Source organism: Styela clava, chromosome 12 (assembly GCF_964204865.1).
Source record: "Styela clava chromosome 12, kaStyClav1.hap1.2, whole genome shotgun sequence".
Classification (NCBI taxonomy): domain Eukaryota; kingdom Metazoa; phylum Chordata; class Ascidiacea; order Stolidobranchia; family Styelidae; genus Styela; species Styela clava.
This window is the reverse complement of record NC_135261.1, coordinates 12,060,435-12,081,957: the sequence shown is the minus strand read 5'-3', so window position 1 is coordinate 12,081,957 and position 21,523 is coordinate 12,060,435. Positions and strand designations below refer to the sequence as shown.

The 21,523-nt window shown below is 32.0% G+C and overlaps 1 protein-coding gene across 2 annotated transcripts; it reads right to left on the bottom strand.

Annotated features, from left to right (window-relative positions):
* Positions 1–931: 931 nt before the first annotated feature.
* On the bottom strand, positions 932–20,559 carry LOC120329278 (ceramide transfer protein-like). Of its 2 annotated transcripts, XM_039395854.2 has the most exons (15): positions 20,399–20,559; positions 19,611–19,713; positions 17,287–17,403; positions 15,894–15,917; positions 11,142–11,247; positions 9,562–9,699; positions 8,836–8,924; positions 8,039–8,182; positions 7,054–7,236; positions 6,109–6,290; positions 5,155–5,279; positions 4,874–4,998; positions 4,323–4,418; positions 3,825–3,954; positions 932–2,983 (listed from the first exon to the last, which is right to left on the bottom strand). In XM_039395854.2, the coding sequence occupies exons 1-15, from the start codon at positions 20,527–20,529 to the stop codon at positions 2,856–2,858; spliced, it is 1,821 nt and encodes a 606-aa protein (XP_039251788.2). In that variant the 5' UTR covers positions 20,530–20,559; the 3' UTR covers positions 932–2,855. The 2 variants fall into 2 exon arrangements, with proteins under 2 accessions (XP_039251788.2, XP_039251789.2); XM_039395855.2 differs by lacking the exon at positions 15,894–15,917.
* Between the last annotated feature and the right edge of the window lie 964 nt (positions 20,560–21,523).

Below are 21,523 nucleotides of genomic sequence, written 5' to 3'. Positions count from 1 at the left end.
AATAATTTTTTCCTTTAGTTGAGGAAATTCCTCTTACTGCATTGTAATGTTTAACTGAGATGCCATTTGAAACAGCGACAGCTTTGTGTTTGTATGGAACGGAGAAAATGTTCCTGGTTAGCAAATCAAAAATTCTGTTGGTTCATTAGATTCCCAAAAAATCAAAAACAAGGGATTGGATGACTAACTAACCAAATAAAACGAATTATTAAAAAATCCCGGACATTTAAGCACATTTTATCCTGGTGGAGATTTGGTCACTGAAATTCCGGACATGTCGGGAAAAAAGCTGACGTATGACACCCCCAAATTAGAGAGTATCTTATCCTCTTTTTTGACGTATATTGAGGGGAGATTACCAGTGCAGTACGCTTGTCTCATGCATCAAGCCTCCTTTGAAGTTTTGACAACCTTTCTTTACTGCATATTGCAATCCTTTTGTACTATTGCAGAGATAAAATCAATTCTCTATCCATATTTATCAAGCTCATAAGAAACTCTGCCTATCACATCAGCTGACCCTATCCCACTCCTATATCAATAGTTTACTGCTTGGTTAGGATAAACGGCTCAATGGGGTAAAATCTTATTCTGTGTTCATTTATGTTAAAACAAAATATCGATCAAATATGAAAGATTTGGAACCAGTACAGAACCCACAATCATCACAATATAACCAAGATTCTTTTGTGTGAAAATATGCAAGCACATTGATCTCATGAAAGGTTTTATTTGGGAGGGTCATGAGAAAAGTTGGCCGTACCAAGAGGAACACTGAGGTGAGCCAATAATATGGCGTAATGGTACCCACTACCAGCCCAGATTTAGAATGATATAGGTACATGTATGGGTCCTTGGCAGCAAAGAGATATTAATTTTCTAAGTAGTTCAGCTTTTGCATTATTTTAAAACTCAAAGTGATAAGAAAAGATGCATATATAAAATTTATTCATGCGTAACAAACAATTATCAGTAAGTAATAGTTACAGTACCACCCTTTGTATAACGTTAATGTGTGCATGAAAAAAAATATTCTATTTGCAAAATATAGCAAGAGGCAAAACATTAAATATTCATCCAGCCAGCTTTGGCCATCATATTCAAATAATACAAATCAATAAAGAGATAAAAAGTTGGTGAGAATTCAGAGGGAAGCGAAAATTAGCCCGAGATAGGCACACGTTTTTGAATTTTTGACAAAACATTACAGATAAAAATGTACAAAATTATGTGAAAGGGTATTTCTCCTATAGGTCATAGATTTACTTTTTTTATACAACATATATATGCTTATTTTTCTATGTATGGAGCTACTTAGTCTGAAAGGCCGAGAATATCTCAGTTCGACCTACCAATTCATTACATCCTGGGATGGCGGACATCTAACGTGTTAACAACTTGGCCACGCACCTGAAAGAGTGAGGACCCTAATACAATCTTTGTCTAGCCGTAAAATAAGTGATGACGCAAACCTAGCCATTATGTGTTGATTATATCCCAGACATCACATAATCGAGATTCAGAACCATCTTTGTGTTCAAAAAGGGGTTGCATAAGGTCTTCAATCTGAAATATTTATCTTTTAAGTGAGTTGAGATAACAAAGGATATTACGGAACAAAGCAATATTTAGAACCCTTATAGGTAAAAAAAGAAACTAGAAATCTTTTGCATTGATTCAGAGATACAAAATACACTGCAAAAAAAAAATTTGCGAACATACTGAAAACAAGAAAAAAAAAGTTTAAAACTGTTTTTAATCATTCAGCAACTGATAATGACATAGAAATAAATTCTTACATACAAAAATGAAAGATTAGCAATGAAAATTCATCTAAATGTGTATTGTTAAGCAAAGGATTATGCACATGGTCAGTAGTTGTTTCGCACTTCACCCCATGTTTGTTCAGATTTTAATGTCAGTATTTTACGGATGAAAATGGTTAGTTACAATGAAAAAAGAAACTTGGGGCTAAGAAAAAACAGCAATTATGAATCCGAGCATCTATGGATTTTGGACAAAACAAACATAAAGGAAATTTTAGCAAGTAAAAAATTACGACAAGAAATTGTATAATTCGATAGGTAGTCTTGCTGCACACTAACACAAATATATTTCTGTAACGTGTCTACTCTGACATACATATTTTTCAACTAAAGCCATGTGTATGTACACTGCAATTGCCAATTGTATGTTTACAATTAAAAAAATGCAAATATTACAGTAATTTATAAGCGAGTGCCAAATTTCGGTTGCTTTCAAAGGTCCCATGTTATATTAAATGTTTCAACTTAATTGCTACGCTAGTAAATTATTGAGAGTTGATTAAATTGAATTAAGATATGCATGTTAGAATGACAAAATACAACGCAACATTTAGGATTTAACATTTGGATATTGTATACATGTTTTGAGATCATTTTTTATATTATTTATATTATCTTCATGTTTGAAAAAGAAGCTTACTTCTTGAAATTAAAAACAATTCTGGTAATAAAATACAAAAATTTTGGAGCGTTCATTATCGAAGGTCGAATTGCATTTAAAATATATTCCATATTCAAGTACTTTTCCAGAATGTTCAAATAAAAAATTATCCAGTATTATACATCATCAATGGGTGCAATGTTGCATATCATATACAATTTAATTCACGTAGAGAAAAATGGAAATAAGTTTGTACAACATTGTTTTTTTCAATATCATATGGAATATCACATACACGTTTGATCGTTTTCTATTAAAGTATATGAATTCTAAAATTTCTGGCTCTTGATGCAACTTGATGGTGTTTCTGTGACCAATACATTATTTTTAGTTTTTAAATACTGTTATTGACGTTGTTTAAAGTAAAATTAAAACAAGATCTCTCTGTTCTTTGTTTTGTCCTTGACATAAGCGGTAAACCTCCTCAAAAACTTGGGATATTCACGTTTATATACAGCTCTCAAAACTGCAGCTGGTGCCCAACCTCCGGGATTAACTGAAATAAAAAAAATATGACTTTGTAAGGTACGATCTAAGACAAATCTGTATTATATTCAATCAAATACGGACATTGTATCAAAAAGAGAACAAGACGTATCAAAATTTTTTTAGCATATTAGGTTGATTACTGCTCTTTTCTTGCAGCCAGTATGCACTGACTGCAACAATAATTTAGTGGTTGAGATATTTTTATATCATTCTCCCACTAATTTGATTCTATATCGTTCCGCCAGTACAAAGTCTGACTTGTATATGGAGTCAAAAATTTTTCCAACTACAACTTTGAATATAGATCTCAATTTTGATCTAAAAATTTTCTGGTCGACAACCACTCCTCAATTTCTAAATTTCATGTTGGTATATTTTGTATCTAATTCGTGATATAGTGATGAATTTAACAGAGTAAAGTCATGAATTTACTGTTAAAATAGTAAACTTAGATAGCAGCGTACGCCAACCGCCACAAGGTGCACAATTTATATTTTTGATGACGTCCTCGGACACAAAAAAAAATCCCATAGAACCCACAGAAATCTTGAAAAAAAATAAATCTAATGATCTTCTAGCATCAAAAAACAATCTATAGCTACTGAAAATTTCAAAGCAATTAAAGAGATGAGCGAATAACAACATTTCATAACAATAAGAACAAGAAAAATAATTTTAACAAAATCAACAACAACATAATGCCAAAACGATCTATAGATCCACTCCATGTCCAATAACAATATATAGCTACAAAGGGTCTGTTTTAGCCTGTGGTTGTTAGAAGCAATACTGGAGACTGATGGACAAGCTAATTCTGAAGCAAAGCACAATACTTGAAAATAACTTACTGTTAGCGACATAAACAATTTTGCATTTGAGGCAGTTTCTATCAATTGGTCCTCCATTAGGTGGCGGTGTAACATAGGTTTCACATATTAATGCTATACTGATGATTGCTCGTAAACATCCCGCGACAGGCTACAATTAATATGATAACATTGATTATTAATTGACAATATCAAAATAAGAAAAGTTTAACAATGTTGAAAAATAGTAGAAAAAGCATTTTGAGCCACTGAAAATAGTTCAACAGTACAATAATATTGGGATACTTTGCAATACAAGAGTCCTGCTAACACAAATGTATTTCTGTAACGTTTCGTCTGACCAAAATCAGACTTCTTCAGACAAGCAGTTTACAAATCAGCATCCTTGCATTATACGCGTATGAATCCACTAGCGCGAAGGCATTGAGAAAGGATTGTGAGTTAGTCTCGCGCAACCTCTACTGATAGTAATAAAAAGATAGTTTTAATTTGCAGGTAAATAAATCTAAAACTACTTACATTGTTATCAGGGTGATCAACAGAGAAATTACAAACAATGTACGTATCGTGTGGTTTTGGATTTTGTACCATACCTTCCGGAATCATATCGTCGACCTGATTCAAAATAAAAAATTAATTATTTGATTAGATTCCTTTTTTAAATAAAGTTAAGCTTGTTTCATATCCAAGAATAATATTATGTAGAGTATAGAGTATTACTATGCATCAAGTTACCATGACTTATGATTATAAAAGACTCGGCATGGAGAAGAAATTGATCACCAAACAAAGAATTTTGTGAGTGTAAGTAAAAATTCCAAACATTTTATTCAGTATATACAGATGTAATCAAAACCGCTGTCTAGATGGAAGCCCAATAATTCAAATGGTCCCTAGGGTCTCACAACATCTCTACTTCTAATTCAATTTCAATTCTACATCAAAAATTTGAAATTAGGAGGTAGTTCTAATAATAAAATTTAGAACATTATCAATATCAAGCAATCAAAGCCTTTATACAAACAGTATCCAAGCCCAGTGTATACCAACCATCCATAATTAATACCAACCTTCTTTAACGATGATAAATAAAGACAATCTCGTTGTGACGCAGGCCAAACTCTTTTATGTGTTTGATAAATGATAGATGTGTGATCATCAGGAGCATCCAATACACGGAAACTTTCAATTGTTGCTATGGTAACAAAAAACAAACATTTTTTATCATCGCTTCACAAATTAATTTATCAGATGGGATGGGCTTGGATTAACAACTAGTTAGGTACTGACCCAGAAGGCCAAATTGTCGAATTTGGTATTATAATTAATTTTTAATGAAAAAAGAATGTACCTTCCCATTCCATTCTAACGTCAGTATCCCAGAAATAATGACACATTTCGTGAGCAGTAACACCTTCTATTGCATGCATGGCTTTCAATGGATCACATATCAATCCATCTTCCTCGAGTTCACGTCTAAAGAAAAATAATGAAAATCATTAAAATTCATTAAAATAAATGTTTAATGCAAAAAATGTATCAAGTATCAAGTCAAGTGAATCAGTTGGCCTAAATAAGTGTCTTCAAAGCTATGAGTGAATACCAAAAAATTTAAATTTTCAGCTATCGTTATCAGTTGGTCACAAGCTTTCATATGTTTACTGTCTGTGTAACCTCAGGGCGATGAATTTTTTTATGTTTTAGCAAGGTATTTTTCGGAGTTTCATGTCAATCATTCATAAATGAATAGTTTCAGACTTTCAGTAGCTTTTAGAATTTATGTATCTGCCGTAACTTTGCCCAGAGATGAGTTTCCATTACTTCTGAGCGGATGAGTGCGGCCTTTGAGCGAAATCGCGTAAAAAAATAACAATATATGCCAATTAAGAGATACTGACAGATATTTTGAAGAATTGGACCATATTGACAAGAATGAAAAACTTATTTGTCAGATAGTTAATTTGGTAAAAACAGGCCAATTCGCCCTAATCGCTACAAAAGAACCAAATTCGCTTATGTCACGTTTTGAGAAAATCACATTTTACAGCCAATTCAAAACAGACAAATCAAAACTAAAACAGCTACAGCTTTGAAACCTAGACCAAAAATTGCCCTTGGTTCATAATGACATACCGGTAATATCAAAAAATTTATTTCTGAAAAATGTGACACTTCGGTTTTACTGCGGCGTAGTGACTACACACACAATAAAATTGCATATCAATTGTCAAAGATGTCAGACATTACCAATTTCATTTATAAATCAGATTTATATTTTCCTCATATTCATGTATTCAAAACCCACCTATATACTTTCATTTCTCCTTCTTCAGCAAACAATTCCCAGTCGGTATGTTCATCTTTACTTGGATCTTTCACCGAATCGATTAAATGTTCATGTATTCTTCGTTCTAATTCTCTACTGAAAGGGTGCACTGTTTTTTCTTTTTCGATTGCAGCTTTTTGTAACTTCTTCGAATGTTCCCTCTAAAGTATATTTAAACATAATTAATAAAACCAAGTTAAATGTTATTAGTATATCCCACTTTATCTAAATCAGAAATTATCGGTTGTCGACGGGCTGTGTTCACTGTAATATTTGACATGAATAATAATTTCACTCAAGAAGTAAAATTAACACAGTAAATTAATAATTTTGTGGATACACTTGTATAAATTGGTGACCGTACATTTGAACCCATGTACATTTGAACCCATGCGTATAACCACGGGTTCAATCTATATGCGGGTGCTAAAACCCATGGGTTAGGGTTAGTATGGGTTTAACTATCCGTGAAACAAAAAAAATTCCATAGGTGCAATAGCATACAGGTGCAATTGTCATGGGTTCAAATGCACGTGGGTTCAAATGTAATGGAACCGTATAAATTAAATTCATTTGATCCTCCGAGTATCTAACTTGGTCACTGGAGCTTCTACACGAAAAATAGTTAAGCATGGCCTTTTACGAAAAGGATTGAAACTTATTTAAAATCAGAGAAATATAGATGATCTAAAAATTAAATGGAGAAGGGTTTGCGAATCACATTAATCAAGAAAATTTAGTATCACGTTGCAATAAAACAATGTATCACATTAAAACAAGCTGTGATTTAACAATATTTCATTGTTTCCTACCATTCCATGGTTTCATGGTGATACCCCACTGGTTTATGACAATTTCTCTTAATACTGTCCTAAGACTATGATTTCTATATTTCATGATTATGGGCCTTGCTATGCAACTCACATCTTCTACTATTTTATCTTGTTTATCCAGCTCCGCCTCCACTGCATCAAAAAATTCTTCTTCCGTAATCGTACTTTGTGGTCCTTCTTCAAAATCAGGGCTTCCAGCAAAAGTAATTTTCTGTTTTGCAGACTCTACGGCATGCCGAAGTTGTTCCTCTAAACGTCTTCTTTTCTCGTGCTCCTGTGAGACAAGTCAAAATAAACATTGAATTTAGGAAAAATTTGAATTACGGTAATATCCAACCCTAAATTCAGATACCGGTAATCAAAATATAGTTTTTTTGTAAATTTTTTTGCAATCCTGTAAAATTTGTCAGTAAAGCATGATAATATAAAAATAGTATATATAGCATAAAAAAATATTCAAATATAGGAATAATTTAAAAAAGTTTTTGGGCTGCCAAACAAGCAGATAACAAAACGTACGATATCTCAACTGATAACAAGCAACATAGAGAAAACAATGACCTTTAAATTTATATCATTTCAGACATAATGAACATGAAGATGTAGTGACTTATGTAATTTCACACATGAAATTGTCCTCAATTTAGAATGTATTCGATATTTCATATTCAAATTTTTTATTTTTACGAATGTATTCGGAATAGTAAAATATTCGGTTTTGGATATCCCTGAGTGTTCCCAATTTGCTATAGAAAGTGCTCCCATAAACAAAAAGAAAATACAAAATTTCAAGTAAAATATCAGGTCTCATAGAAAAAAAAATAAAAGTACTAGACTTCTAGCCAACTTCTTCCATTTTCATCGAAAATTTGAAATTGATTGGTGCATTAGCTATGGAGAAAAACAACAACAAGAGTGGAGTGGAGCAACAATAAGAGCATCCTTTTGATGCTCACGCCTTACTCATGAAGTTGATCTATGGATGATTTAGTTATTATGTTGTTGTTAGACGTTAGTATTCTTCTTCTCAAGTAAAAAAAAGTAATAAAAAAAATTCTTCAAATCTCCTCACACACCTTCTCCAATCTCCTCTGCCACGTTTCTTCTCTACTCGACATTAAATCGATACAATGAGATAAAGTTGCAATAATTCCTGCTGTTGTTGCTTTGAATGTTATTGCTTCTCCTTTAAAATCAATTCCTTCTGGTCTATAAGTCACCTGCACGATTGAATTGATATTTTGTTGGTGTGAATAATTCTTAGAACAAAAAAGTGTAAAATGTACCGTAATTTGCGCCTTAATTTAAACCGAAAAGTTTGTGCAAATCGAAACTCATCACATTATTTAATTATATACATTTTACATCAAATTTTGTTCTCGCTACAGCATCCTTGCATTACACACATATGGATCCACCAGTAAAAAGTCAAAAATGAGGGATAGGATAGTCTTGCATAATCCTAACTGCTAGCTACATTTTATCAGAATATTGCATTCAAATATTGAATAGAATAAGCCACATTTTCATCTTTAAATGTAAAATTTACTTCTCCACAATGTACCGCTTCAAAAATTTTTTATTAATAATAAAGTATCAATAATGTGATAAATAATATAACAAAATCTGGTTTGCTTATATTTTAATTATGAGGTCACAATTTCAAATTCTTTTGTTTCGGTGAGATAATTTGTTAAATCAGGAATGAAAAAGGAGAATTGGCTACAGAACTGGTCTTCTCAATAATACATCTGCTGGTATATCAGTAGCTGATTGTACAGAGGCCTGTTTGAAGTGAAAGTTTAATGATAATCTCCAGCTTATCATATGTGTTGATAAAACCTTATTTTTTTATTACTGATGTCATACTTACATTGCTAGTTCTATGCAATGAATCAGGGTCAGTACTGGTTAACGTTATATCATCCTCGTGATCTATTTCATCATCAGCATCTGCGTCCACTGAATTGAACAAAAATTAGAAATTACATTTTGAAAAAAAATTTTTTAGATATATATTTAATACTACGACTTCATACAAGGTACTGACTGTGTTATATATCTCAACTTCTATTCACCATAACTACATTAATTAACGAAAAAGTAAAGCGACTAAAAGTCGTTCAATTCTTTGACTATAATGCATTGATTATTATGCTTTTGTTTGTTAGCTTTTTATTATTGAAAGTGGTGCATGAATTAACTGATGGGAACACGATGAATGCAATACTGGTTATTTTCAAGGAACAGGATGGGGGCCACAATTGTTAAGAGTCTTTGGAAGGAGAGTGTCTTGAAATCAATCATGAAAGTCTGGGAAACCACTGTTCCAATGCATAAACTAACAGAATACATCATTGTTCATAACTTGGGTGCTGGGAGCTGATTAGAACGGGCTGAAATCGCACTGAATTCTACAAAATCACTGTAATTTCCTAGTAATTCAATAAGGTGTTATTACTTTCTTTTAAAAACTTTTGAGTTAGTTGGCTAGGAGCAGTTCAAGTATGATGGTCCATGCATGGCAGTAAAAGAATTCAACAAAAAACAAAAATTCTGAATCCTATACATGAACCATGGAAAACATAACATAACTTACTGCCGAAGTTATCTCTGATGTCACTTTGTTCTTCAGAATTAGCACAAGCATCAAAATGTTTCTGTAATGTGTCGACTTGTCTGCACAAAATATCTCTGAATGTTTCTAATTCAGCCAATTTTTCGAATAAACCACGACCTGAAAATAATGTTGATAAATTATTGTGCTATAAATAAAAACAAAAAAGCGATGCTCAAATATATATGCATATCAAGGCCAAAACGAGTTTCAAATCTTTTACAGTAACGATAGTCTGACCACCAGATCACAGAGATTTCTATTCAACATCGCCTACCAAACCTATTTCCTTCCTGTATGGAAGGGTAAGCATAGAGTTCTGAACACTAGAATGTTTTGTTTTATGAACCACTATGACAGGTAATAATTCGATTTAATAACAATGATAATTAGGTAAAAACATGAGATTTAGACGAAATGAAATTTTCATAGTTTGAAATATTTCCCACTTCCATATATAGTAGCCACTTAGCTATTCACTGACATTTAGTTCACCACGTTTAAATTAGACGATGTAAAATAAAAGGGGATTTTTTGAATGGATAGAACTAAAGGGCCGACCATACATGACATGACCTGATGGCAGACATTCATTGAGACATGAATTGGACTTTGGAAATCAATAATTCTCAGAATAAATTGATTTTCTGATAACAAATATAGTAATAGAAATTTTGTCTTGCCTAAATTTGTTCGGAACGTCATGAATTCAGATCACGTTGACAAAAGAATGGAGCATAGTATGTATTAATATACGGTAAAACACAAATCCGGTGGTAACAATACACAAATTATTTGTATGAAGAGTTGTTCTCTAAACATGATTGCAAAATTCTCTATATAACATGGATAACAAACAAATTATTTAGTGAAGAGAACTGTTATACTCAATTTAGTCGCTCAGAGATCCCGTTACAATGTTTTTACTTCAATATTCTTCGGTGTATAATTGTATTATTGACTTGAATTTGTCAATCAGAATTTGCTGGCGCATAATGCATCGCCATATATCTATAATATAGCAGGCTACTTGGTATTTGAGTGGTCTTTCGTAACATTTCTCAGAGAGATTCTTTACTTTTGAGTAAGTGCGACATGGCCTGCTATGGACATTCTCAAAATAATTTAAACATACTAATTTAGTATATGATAAGATACATCTGAACCAACAGCCTCATAATAAAAGTTGAAAAGTCACTGAGAAGGCAAATTGGGATTTCATGAATATTAGTTTTTTCAGAACAGTTGAACGAAACTTTTTAGTTATCTTTATTCGTACCTCTTTACACTTGAAAAAAAGCTGATAGGAAATCATAACCTTGATGATATGGGTACATTTCCCATTCAAATGTCAGATATAATTTCAAAATTGAAGAATGAAAAGTGAATATCAAAATCGGGACTATTTTTCATTTGAACAGAACTCCAAATTGCAGTCTGGAGTACCAAACTATTTTACTTCATTAATTCTCCTTGTAAATTTGTAAGATGCCATATTATGCTATATTTTAAAACACATTAATTCACAACATACTACAAAAAAATTGGAAAATTTAATCAACCTTTTCTGAATGATGAACTCGAGGTGATTGACAATCCACTGCCAAGTGACATCATGGAGCCATGGCGACGTAGACTACTTCCATCCGATCCATATCCTGATTCAGACTAAAAACAAAAAAATACTTAGGAAATGTTCAAAAACAAAAAATAATAATTGTTCAATAAGGGTAGAAACCTTAATAAAAGTGACAAGATAGCAATGCTCAAATATATGGACACAAAGACCAAAACAAAGTAGTATTAAATCCATTACAGTACCGTGTCCAATAATTTTCAAATTACATAATTCTGTTTATCTCATGAAGAATTCTTTGAACTTGAGTAAAGAAAATCATATATTTATGAATTTTATGTATACATGCTTATGACATGCAATGTAATTTTGCTGCTTCAATTTAAAATATTCACAATAAACACTGGATTTTTCAGATATGGAAATCTCTATAACAAAAATTGTTATGCCTAATCCTAGATGTCTAAAACTTTTAACCTGGTTGAAAGAAGCAAAATGCATTTGTGAAAATCATAAAATAAAAAATTTATATAAACAAAAAAGTCATGCTTAATGCAAAATAAATTGCAACATTATTTTGTTATGTAGCACCAAATTTTATCAAAACAATTTCTTCAGTATACTGCAACTATTTACTTATAAAGCCCAGTGAAACTCGTGTACGATAAAAAAAGAAAGCAATGAAATCATCATGAAATTGTAGGCCACAAATGGAGGTATGTTCAATTCAACAAGCCGGTATTCTAGAATTCTGATGGCTCATATTTCCAGAAGTTCGATATATGGAAGACAAAAAAATTTCAAAATATAACTGTTTCGTTTTTGACATTTTTGATTGAACACAGCTCCCTACATAGAAACAGATTCAATAATAAACAGATATTACTAAACATGATAAGTATTTCATTATATCGTGTATGAGTCATAACTTGGTACCTGTTACTTCACACCCACATGCTGAATGATTCCACCATAATAAATTTTAAAATCAAGACAGTATGCAATAAATATGCAAGTTATTATAACAATATTCGGTACTCCCGTAGTATGTGTACCAGGTTAGGCTTAAGCCATTATTTGGTTCTGATTACGGGTTCGGAGACTGTTTGTACTCCCTGCCCACAGGCTTCCGTCCCTTTACACAACTTGATGTAAAGGAGGCGAACAAAATTAGTTGTTGGTACACACACTTCTGAAGCGCCCATTATTCAATAACACAATCGCGTTATAACTGTATGAATAACTATTTCTATCCCCAAATATATAACACATACAACCTATAAATAAAGGTAAATATGAGTATTATATAACATGAGGAAATGAATGGACCAGATATAGAGGAAGTGTGTCCTTGCCAATCAAAATATTTTCAATAAAATCAATAGCGTATGATGATACATGATTTTGATAATAAACCTCAAGTTGAGAATGTATTAGCTAGCTAGCTATTTTATATAATCTCATGACAGATTCGGAGATGGACAAGAAATGTGAATTTATTATCGTACTGATTTGAAGGATTATGACCACAGCTTGAAAGTTGAAAATGTTGTGAAAAAAATTGCTAAAACTTTTATAAAAGAGAAATAATCATCATATTGAATAAATTTTTAGTTTCCATGGTAGATAGAGTTTTATAATGAAGTCTCACAAATAAAATTTGAGAATTTGGTATCAAAAATAATCGATTTAAATAGTTTTGAATGAAAAAAATAAATATTATCCTCTTATTGCTCACTCACCAATTTCCATTTTGTTTTAGTTTGCTTATTTTAGGGCAGGCTACGGATATGTTAAGTAATAGCAACAACTTCTAACTTATCATAACTCAGGTTACAGAGTATCAAAGAATACAAGATTGAAAATTAATAACAGGGCAGAACAGAAAATTTGTATAATTCTCATTTTTTCACCCGGAACAAGTAATTATATGTTATTAACTCACTAAACGCAAATAGCCTAATAAATTCATTAGGATGTCAATTTATATGCCTAGTGACCTATGAAAAGTCGGTATCTGTTAATTTTAATGACATCATTAAACATAACTTCCTGAGTAAACTGATTGATAAAGTTGCATGCCTACGCGGACGGGTATGTGGTATTCAGCGAAAATAGGATATATATAAAACTTGCACTTTGGACTATTGGTAAAAATCCACCTATTCTAGAATGTTATTAACATAGAAAAACCATGGGTCATTTATGCATATATGTGCAGTTAGCAAATAAAATTATCATCACTGTCTGATAAGGCTGTGATCTTACAAATGATAAATATTGAAATATGATTCATAAGCTACAGAGTTAAGTTACAGAGGTCAATGAATGACTCCCATCAAACATTCAAATGATTTCAGTAATTTGATAAGTAATTTAGACTTGGTTAATAGTACTAGTACCTGTTTAAAGTACTATTAATTTTGAAAATATGGTATCATGGTATTGTCATATGGTATACAAAATTTGAAATAAATCAACCCATGACATAACCAGTAACCTATCAGTTCTGTAATAACCTATAACAACGAAATGGAATTACAGAAATCTCAATCTGAGTTGTATAACAAGACCTAATTAAGAGTGAAACGTTTATTGCATATCATTTTTGAAGTATAACATATGTCTCCCGTGCTATTCGTGGTGAAACATACAAGGGTGTTGTCATAAATAATTGTATTTATTGATTATCTGACACAGTCAAGAATCAGAGATGGTAAATAGGTTTAGAGAATACAAGAATATAATGTTCATGGCTGCCCGGAACACTGTTTCATAATAGTATATAAGGTTTCTTTAAGACATTCAAAATGAGTGAACACTCTTATATTACCACATAGGTCAGATAAATGAATATAACTCAAACCTTATGGAAGAAAATCAACCACTAAAATCATCACATCTGACAAGCAGTCAACGTTCTCCACTCATTAAAATAAATTATATTATTCTATTTTTCTTGTCAATAAATTTTGAATCAATTTTATTTAGTGAGAAACGAATTTTAGATTCAAATAATAACAAAGGTCACTTTGTGTGATTACGATAATATGGACCAAATAAGTTTAGCCATTACATCCTTGAACATATGCACGTGACTCCTTGTCGGCAACAGTGACTCATGTCACATGATTCAGAACAGTGCAACTAATGTATATCATAGGCTCCCGGTCATTAAAATCAATTTAATGAATATAATATGCATAGCATAGGCTATATAAGGTCATAGATATAACTAGAACCAGGTCCATTACAATGCAGATAAAACAAATAATATTTGTATGTAGTCGGTGATTAAAACGCTAATTTGAATAGATTTATTAAAGGTTTAGGCTAACTGTATATTTCAATGTACATTCGAAAAAGAAACAGGCATTACGATAATACTTATTTCGTGGTTAGGCAATGAAATAAATGATATCAGTGCAAATCATAAATCCCAAATTATGAAAAAAAGTTGGTAACTTATTATTAAAATATTCGAATTATAAATATTAACCAAATTCTTTGAAAATCCCTAGTTTAGAATAGAAAGAAAATTTCTTAAACTTGCAATCTTTTCTTGAATCTTCTAATTAAAAAAAAGTTTGAAAATATAATAAAGTTAAATATAATATAATTCAACATATCAATTAAACACACAGTGATGCATTACCTCATTCTACATAACATATTCATAGGGTGTCAGTTTTTGTTATATCATGAACAACACTCAAAAGATTATGTACCGTGATTGTGATCATTGATATGGTATTGTGATTTCACCAAGGATTTGAGACTCAAGATATCAGCCCTACTTGAATATAACCAATGCAATAACAGCTAATGACATTTGAACGTCACCAATCCTATATGGAAGTAATTATAAGATAAGATAATTCTAAGTTTTGCAGAAATGCTGCAAATTTTTGCACAAGAATGCATCCTGTCCTTATCAAAGTTTTTATTGTCAAAATATAAACACCTGGGGGCCTGAATTCAGGCCAAACATAAGAATGTTTTACATTACGTATACAATATTTTAAAATGACCTCTAAAGTTTAGGAATTTCCGTTGAAAAACAATAATTTTTTATATTGGATTTATCGATAAAAATTTGATGTTTGTATTATATTTTTTGCAGAAATATTTTATCTGATAGAACATGACATTAGATAATAAATATCAAGAAACCAATTAGTAGATCCATAGATTCTGGCATGATTTATGGTAAATAACGAAACATTATCGCTACACTAGATGTCATTTGCTCCTTCCTATATAAGTTTCACAGTTTCTATTGTAATTTCACAAAAATACTCCAAACATGGGTCTTCAATTTTATGATACTGAAACAATTTGATAATAGATTTGTGATAAACCTTTCCGCAAAATCCTATAAACAAAACAAGATAATTAATTTGGTCTTCGTTTTTAGAATGTCAACATAGTCCAAAAGTCAAACTAAAGATTACAATAGAAGCTTTTTGTACAAATCCAGGTCAGTTATTAGAAAACCACCCCCTCAGGCATGCTCGTCTTTATTAGCTAAAGAATAGATAGACATCTACAGTCTATCTTAGGAGAAAAGGAAATTATAAATTAGATTTACTTTGAATAATGTCACCTTATGAACATAAAGTTAAACAAGCAGAATAATAATGGTTCAATGTTATGAAGTAAAATAAAAAAATAAGTAGATAAAAAAAATGAAAACTTGCTGTTATTTAAAACAAATAAAGAGCATGACATAACTTACTCTCCACATAAGATAACCATTGTCCTGAAGAAAATTTCACAGATTAGATATTGATGAAAATATCAAGTAAATTTCATAGGCCTACTGATCGATGAAAGATTATAATATTTTATTGCAAGGGAATACAAAGGAGTTCAAACTGAAAATCAATTTTCAATTGTTATGGTGATTGGTAAGAAAACTTCATTCAATTTTGAATTCGTTCATTGGCAGTTGATGGTATTGAGAAATAAAAAAAGCCAATAAATAAATTTCATTTCTTAAGATTATATATTGACTTAGCATACTTTCATCTCATTCCTTTTCAAATATATTTCAATAAGTCAAACAAAAGCGCACAGACTTGTATAAACTAATGGTAATTGAAGAGGAGCTCTCAAACTATTACCAGGTTGAATGAGAAACGCAGAATTAGTAATTGGATTTACATATTCAACCTGTGAGAGAGAAAAGCCGATAGGACAGCTCAATCATATGCTAAGCATAACCACAGCCTCTAATCCGATTAACAGTCTATGTCAAGTATGGAATTAGTTTGTCATTTGTTTTCAGATGCATCGACTGGATGGTGGAGGAAGCCGTAACCGACCAGCAGTTAAGTGAACCACCCTACGACAGCAAGGAGTCCTGCAATCCTCTCGCACATAATTATCCCGACAGAATTCGAAAATGCAAACCCACTAAGTGTAATCATATGTGCGGTGGGAAGCATATTTTTTAAAGCTTAGCATGGTGTGCCACACTGCCAAGCCAAAAAATTATTTTGCAAGACGTTTGTTAAAAGACTATCAAAGTCCCTTCAAAGATAACATTTTTTGTATTTGGAAAATTGCAGAATGAAAAAATTGAAGACAAAAATAAGGTTACAAGTACAACTATTGTTAGTCTACTGACATTGAGCTTTCCTTTCCTGAATAAAGACAGGAAATGGGTAAAGCTAAGGACAAAGAGTGAAAATTGATCTTGTGTACTGAAAATGCTATTTCTTTGATGAAACTAATACAGTACTATACCGAATTAACTGGCAGTACATCCCACAATCATACCAAATTCGAAGCCATAATAGTTTGTTATAGTGAAAAATTTTATTTAAATCACTGCTTCCTCTAATTTCAATTTCATGCAATTTTGGTTCATTCATTATTCAGTACTGCACTGCATTTTATTTTAACATATATACACAGCAATATCATATTTTCTAATACGTGTGATCTATGCTTATTCATTTATTACATGATTGAACAAGAATTACGGATAAACAAAGTGTTAATAGATACAAAATTGAGTCGCACTAAATTTGCATATAATGTCAGAATTTTAATTATTTTTTTTTAAAAAAATAAATAAACAACATCAGATTATAAAATATGAACTTATTCAGATAATCAAATACCTTATTTGCTTCAATGGTTTCAATCCATTGTTGTCTTGTTGTTTCATCAGGTGCTCTCATATACCAAACACTGTCGTTTATTGCAACATCGAACCGGCATTTATCAAATTCATGACACTGTGAAAGAATTAAGGACACAAATTTAGATATGAACATTAATAACACACAGTTCAGCCCATAATTAAATATTCAGAAAGGTATTATGGATCATTATAATATCACAAATACATATGACATCAAATTCGGCACAGTCTACCTAGGGTTCATAGTAGACTAGGAATTATTTACCAATAGAATACTGAATATGTCCGACAAACAATTCCATTCAAAATATAAAGGATCAATTAAAAATATACTGTGTAGGGCAGAATAATACTGAGTGTATCAAATAAAGGTGAAGAATATTTTTAAAAAAATTCATTTTGTTGAATACATTTACGGAATGTTAAAGCATTGAAATAATTTTAAAATTGAATGCAAGTACACAACAAAACAAGAGAGCTACGCCCAAATATATGGACACGTCTGTTCGCAGTACAGTACGGTTTACCGTACCGTCAGGGTCAGATCACAGTCTACAAATATATTCACACCAATCGAAGCAGTACAGTAGGACACAAAATGTCGTCCGATGTCCGCAGAACGTTTAATGACGTCATAGCAAACAAAAACAAATCTCACAGAGCTAACAGAAATATTTAAAATGAATAAGAGTAATAGCCTTCTGGGGAAAAATTTTATCTTCAACCCCTGAAAATTTCAAGCAATTGGTCCAGTATTCTAAGAGAAAAGCGTTTTTTTAATATTTCCACTAGGTGTGTTATACTGTGTCAAACAACAAGAACAATAAAAACAACATAATATTGTAACGATCGTTATGTCCACTATGTGTCCAATAAAGAACAATACAGAATGTCAAACAGAGAATAGAAGATTTTCATCTCGAATATAACAAATATCAGAAGATGGAATCTATTAATGGAATCTTAACCAGGCTTAAAGTACTTTTATTTTCGGTACATCGCCAGTAACCCTGGCCTCCCCAACGCAGGAGGGCTAAAACAGTATTTAAAAAATAAATACAAATGATATTTAACCTAAATAGGAAAAGAATTGAACATATCATAAAAGTAACGCATGCCAATATAAAGTAAATAATGCGGCTTATCTAACTGGCCCAGCCCCCTAAAGAAATAGGAAATAAATGTTGGATGCTCGTCGAGTGGCTTGCGATCTGGCGAATATATATATTTCGCCATGAATATCATGCCATTAAAAAGTAAACATAATGAGAAAACTTCAAAGTCTGAAATGGTAGGGTAGAGAAGCAGTAAAAGTAATAACATCTGCTAGTTACATTGATACAAGACTCTCTAACACCCAGATGTCTGGCACTAACATTGCAATACACAAAATCACATCCTGTTATTAAAATCACAGCACAGAATAAGTAATTAGGAAAATGTTGAATAATTTAAACGTCTGTGAAACTTGTATGTGACATGCATTGCATCATTCTGTGCCAACTGTTTATACATTTTGAATGAGTATGTTTGACAAGCTAAATTGGTGGATTGCAAAATTTTGATTTGTGAATTATATAGCTATTATGACCTAGAGCAGGGCTTTTTCAAACTGCAAGTCTAGACCTCTCGGTGAGTTGCTATAGGGCTCAATAGAGTAGGCGGTAAAATCTTTTTTGACACCAACTTATGTTGAGACAGACCCCCCCAGTTGAGACAGAAAATATCGATCAAATTTGAAGATTTGGAACTAGAACTAAAACAACCTATCGGTGAAATTGAGCTATTATTCAATGTTTTGTGTGAAAAAGTGCAAGCACATCTGTCTTATTAAAAGTATTGTCAATTTTAATCATTTTTCAATATTTTCTGCATCATTAAATTATACTTTATTTTAATTTTATTTTCTGAGTGGGCGAAAACATTTGATTGTGCCTATTTGATTGTGTCCAAGAACACTGATATAAAGGGTTGTGTCAAGAAAAGTGATAAGGTAACATAAACATGACGAACATTTACCAATATTTAAACATATAGTGTTGTTGTACAGCAGTAATGCTTTATGTTAGCTGACCATATCAATTATCTATTGTCATGAACTTTTGTTCAAACACATTTCTCCCAAAGGTCAGGGTAGATATTCAATCATATAGAATAAACATTCTATACTGAAGTGGAAATCATTGCACTGCCTTCAAACCATAATTATATCGACCCAAAAATGAACAATGCACTATCAGTCATATCATTTTATTTATAATAATTGTTATTGACATAAAAAAAAATCTAAGAATATGTTACCGAAACGGCTGCTTTGGCTAAACTCATAGATCCTCTACATCCATATTCTGTTTCATTCGCTGATCTGTAATAACTCAAAGTTCCATCTCCACATGTTACATATCTGGAACAAAAATTATATTGAAAAAGAATAAACAAAAATATTTGATTAATGAACAACTGCTAAAACTGATTCCTCCACCATCAAGCCAGCAAGTCGATGCATCTGAATTATATAACAGGCTAACTTATCCTGGGTCTCGTGAAGCAAATGGCGTTAACTGCTTAAATACCTCTAAACACAATTGTGGTGTGAAAAGAATACTGCAAGTGCTTAAATAACACCAAACAAAAATGGTCTGGAAATACAAAACAAATTTTCATTTTTTTCTAACATTTTTTCTAGTCCGTCTTGCATGAACAAAATAGGCTAAACGCATAGGACATAGAGGACTCGGACAACTCGACTCACAAGAGGACAGGTGAGTCGTCCACCTTTTCTATGATTGTAAGACAACGTTTCAAAACAATATGGGTGTGAGTTCGATCTCTTTACGTTTGAATTTCACATCACATCCTTAAGCAGTTACAGAGCTGTGCGTATACTTCACTAAACCTCATACTGCAGTACTGTTTTATCCCATAGCCGACTAAAGAGTGTTGAATTGAATGATCAATTGAATGATCACGACACCTATTTTATTTTTTCAATTAACGGACTTAATAAAAACTGTAATAAACCCAAAGTCCAGAAGTCTGAAAGTGATGGCAAACTGGCTATGACACCCCGAATTCTGAAATATTTTTACCTGTCTTGCCATCCATGTATGTAATTTGTCCATTTAGATAAAATTCCTTTGAAAGACGGTAAATCCGTTGAATGAGAAACAAACTCATCCTCCTCTTCTGACGCGTTTAAACTAGGGTGGCTATCCGACATTATTATTCAACTAGAACAAAAGTAGTTACATATTCAAGTAAAATATAGAAAATAACATCATCGGGAATCATCCTCTAGCATTATTTATAAACTTTAAAGCAGCGCTACATCACTAAGAACATAATAACTAGATTAACCACAGATATAAACAAAAGCGAGAGAGCGACAAACACCCGCTTGGGCGAGTCCGCTGACTGTCGGCATCATAGATTCATACTCAAAGCTCGAAGTCAGTTCATAGTAACTTGCACTCTAGCGCTATTTTGTGAGTTGTGACTAGGGCTGGGTATTTTCGAATACCTGATGATTTCAGAATCGAATCGAATAATTTTTTCGAATCGAATTTCGAATACTTGGGAGATATAAAATTGTATGTAACCTTCTTATTGTATTAGGTTCCCCAGACACATAAATTACTAAAAACATAGAATACATCGCTCAGGCAGATTGCTGTGCGTTCACACACAATAAAAAACACGTTTTCATCAATAACTCACTACAGAAAAGAGTCATATGTCAGAATATCGTTGAAAAAATATGGCTTCAATAGAAAAAATTGAGAAATTTATCTCGACCATTGGCGAAAGGAAAAAATCAAGATGGCGGCGATTCGAAATTTTGCTCTGAACCGATTCGAATAATTTCATATTCGATTCGATTCGAATATTCGATTCGGAATGCCCAGCCCTAGTTGTGACATTAACTTATCATCATTTTTTCAGCAAGTTTGATGTGAAGTGAACAGAGACTGCATAACAATGCATGTTTATGATGTGAATGTTTCTCTCAGCAAAAAAATGGTTTTATTTAGCTGGCCCTGCTCGCATGTTGCCAGCATCATACTGTCGCAGTTCTGACAAGCTGAAAACACGAATCGGTATGTGAATATCCCCAACTTTAACAAAATTTGGGATGAGCACACATTTGTTTTTCACATTCCCAAAATGTACTATTTGTTGACCGTTAACTACAAGAGGAATTTTGGGGTTACAAC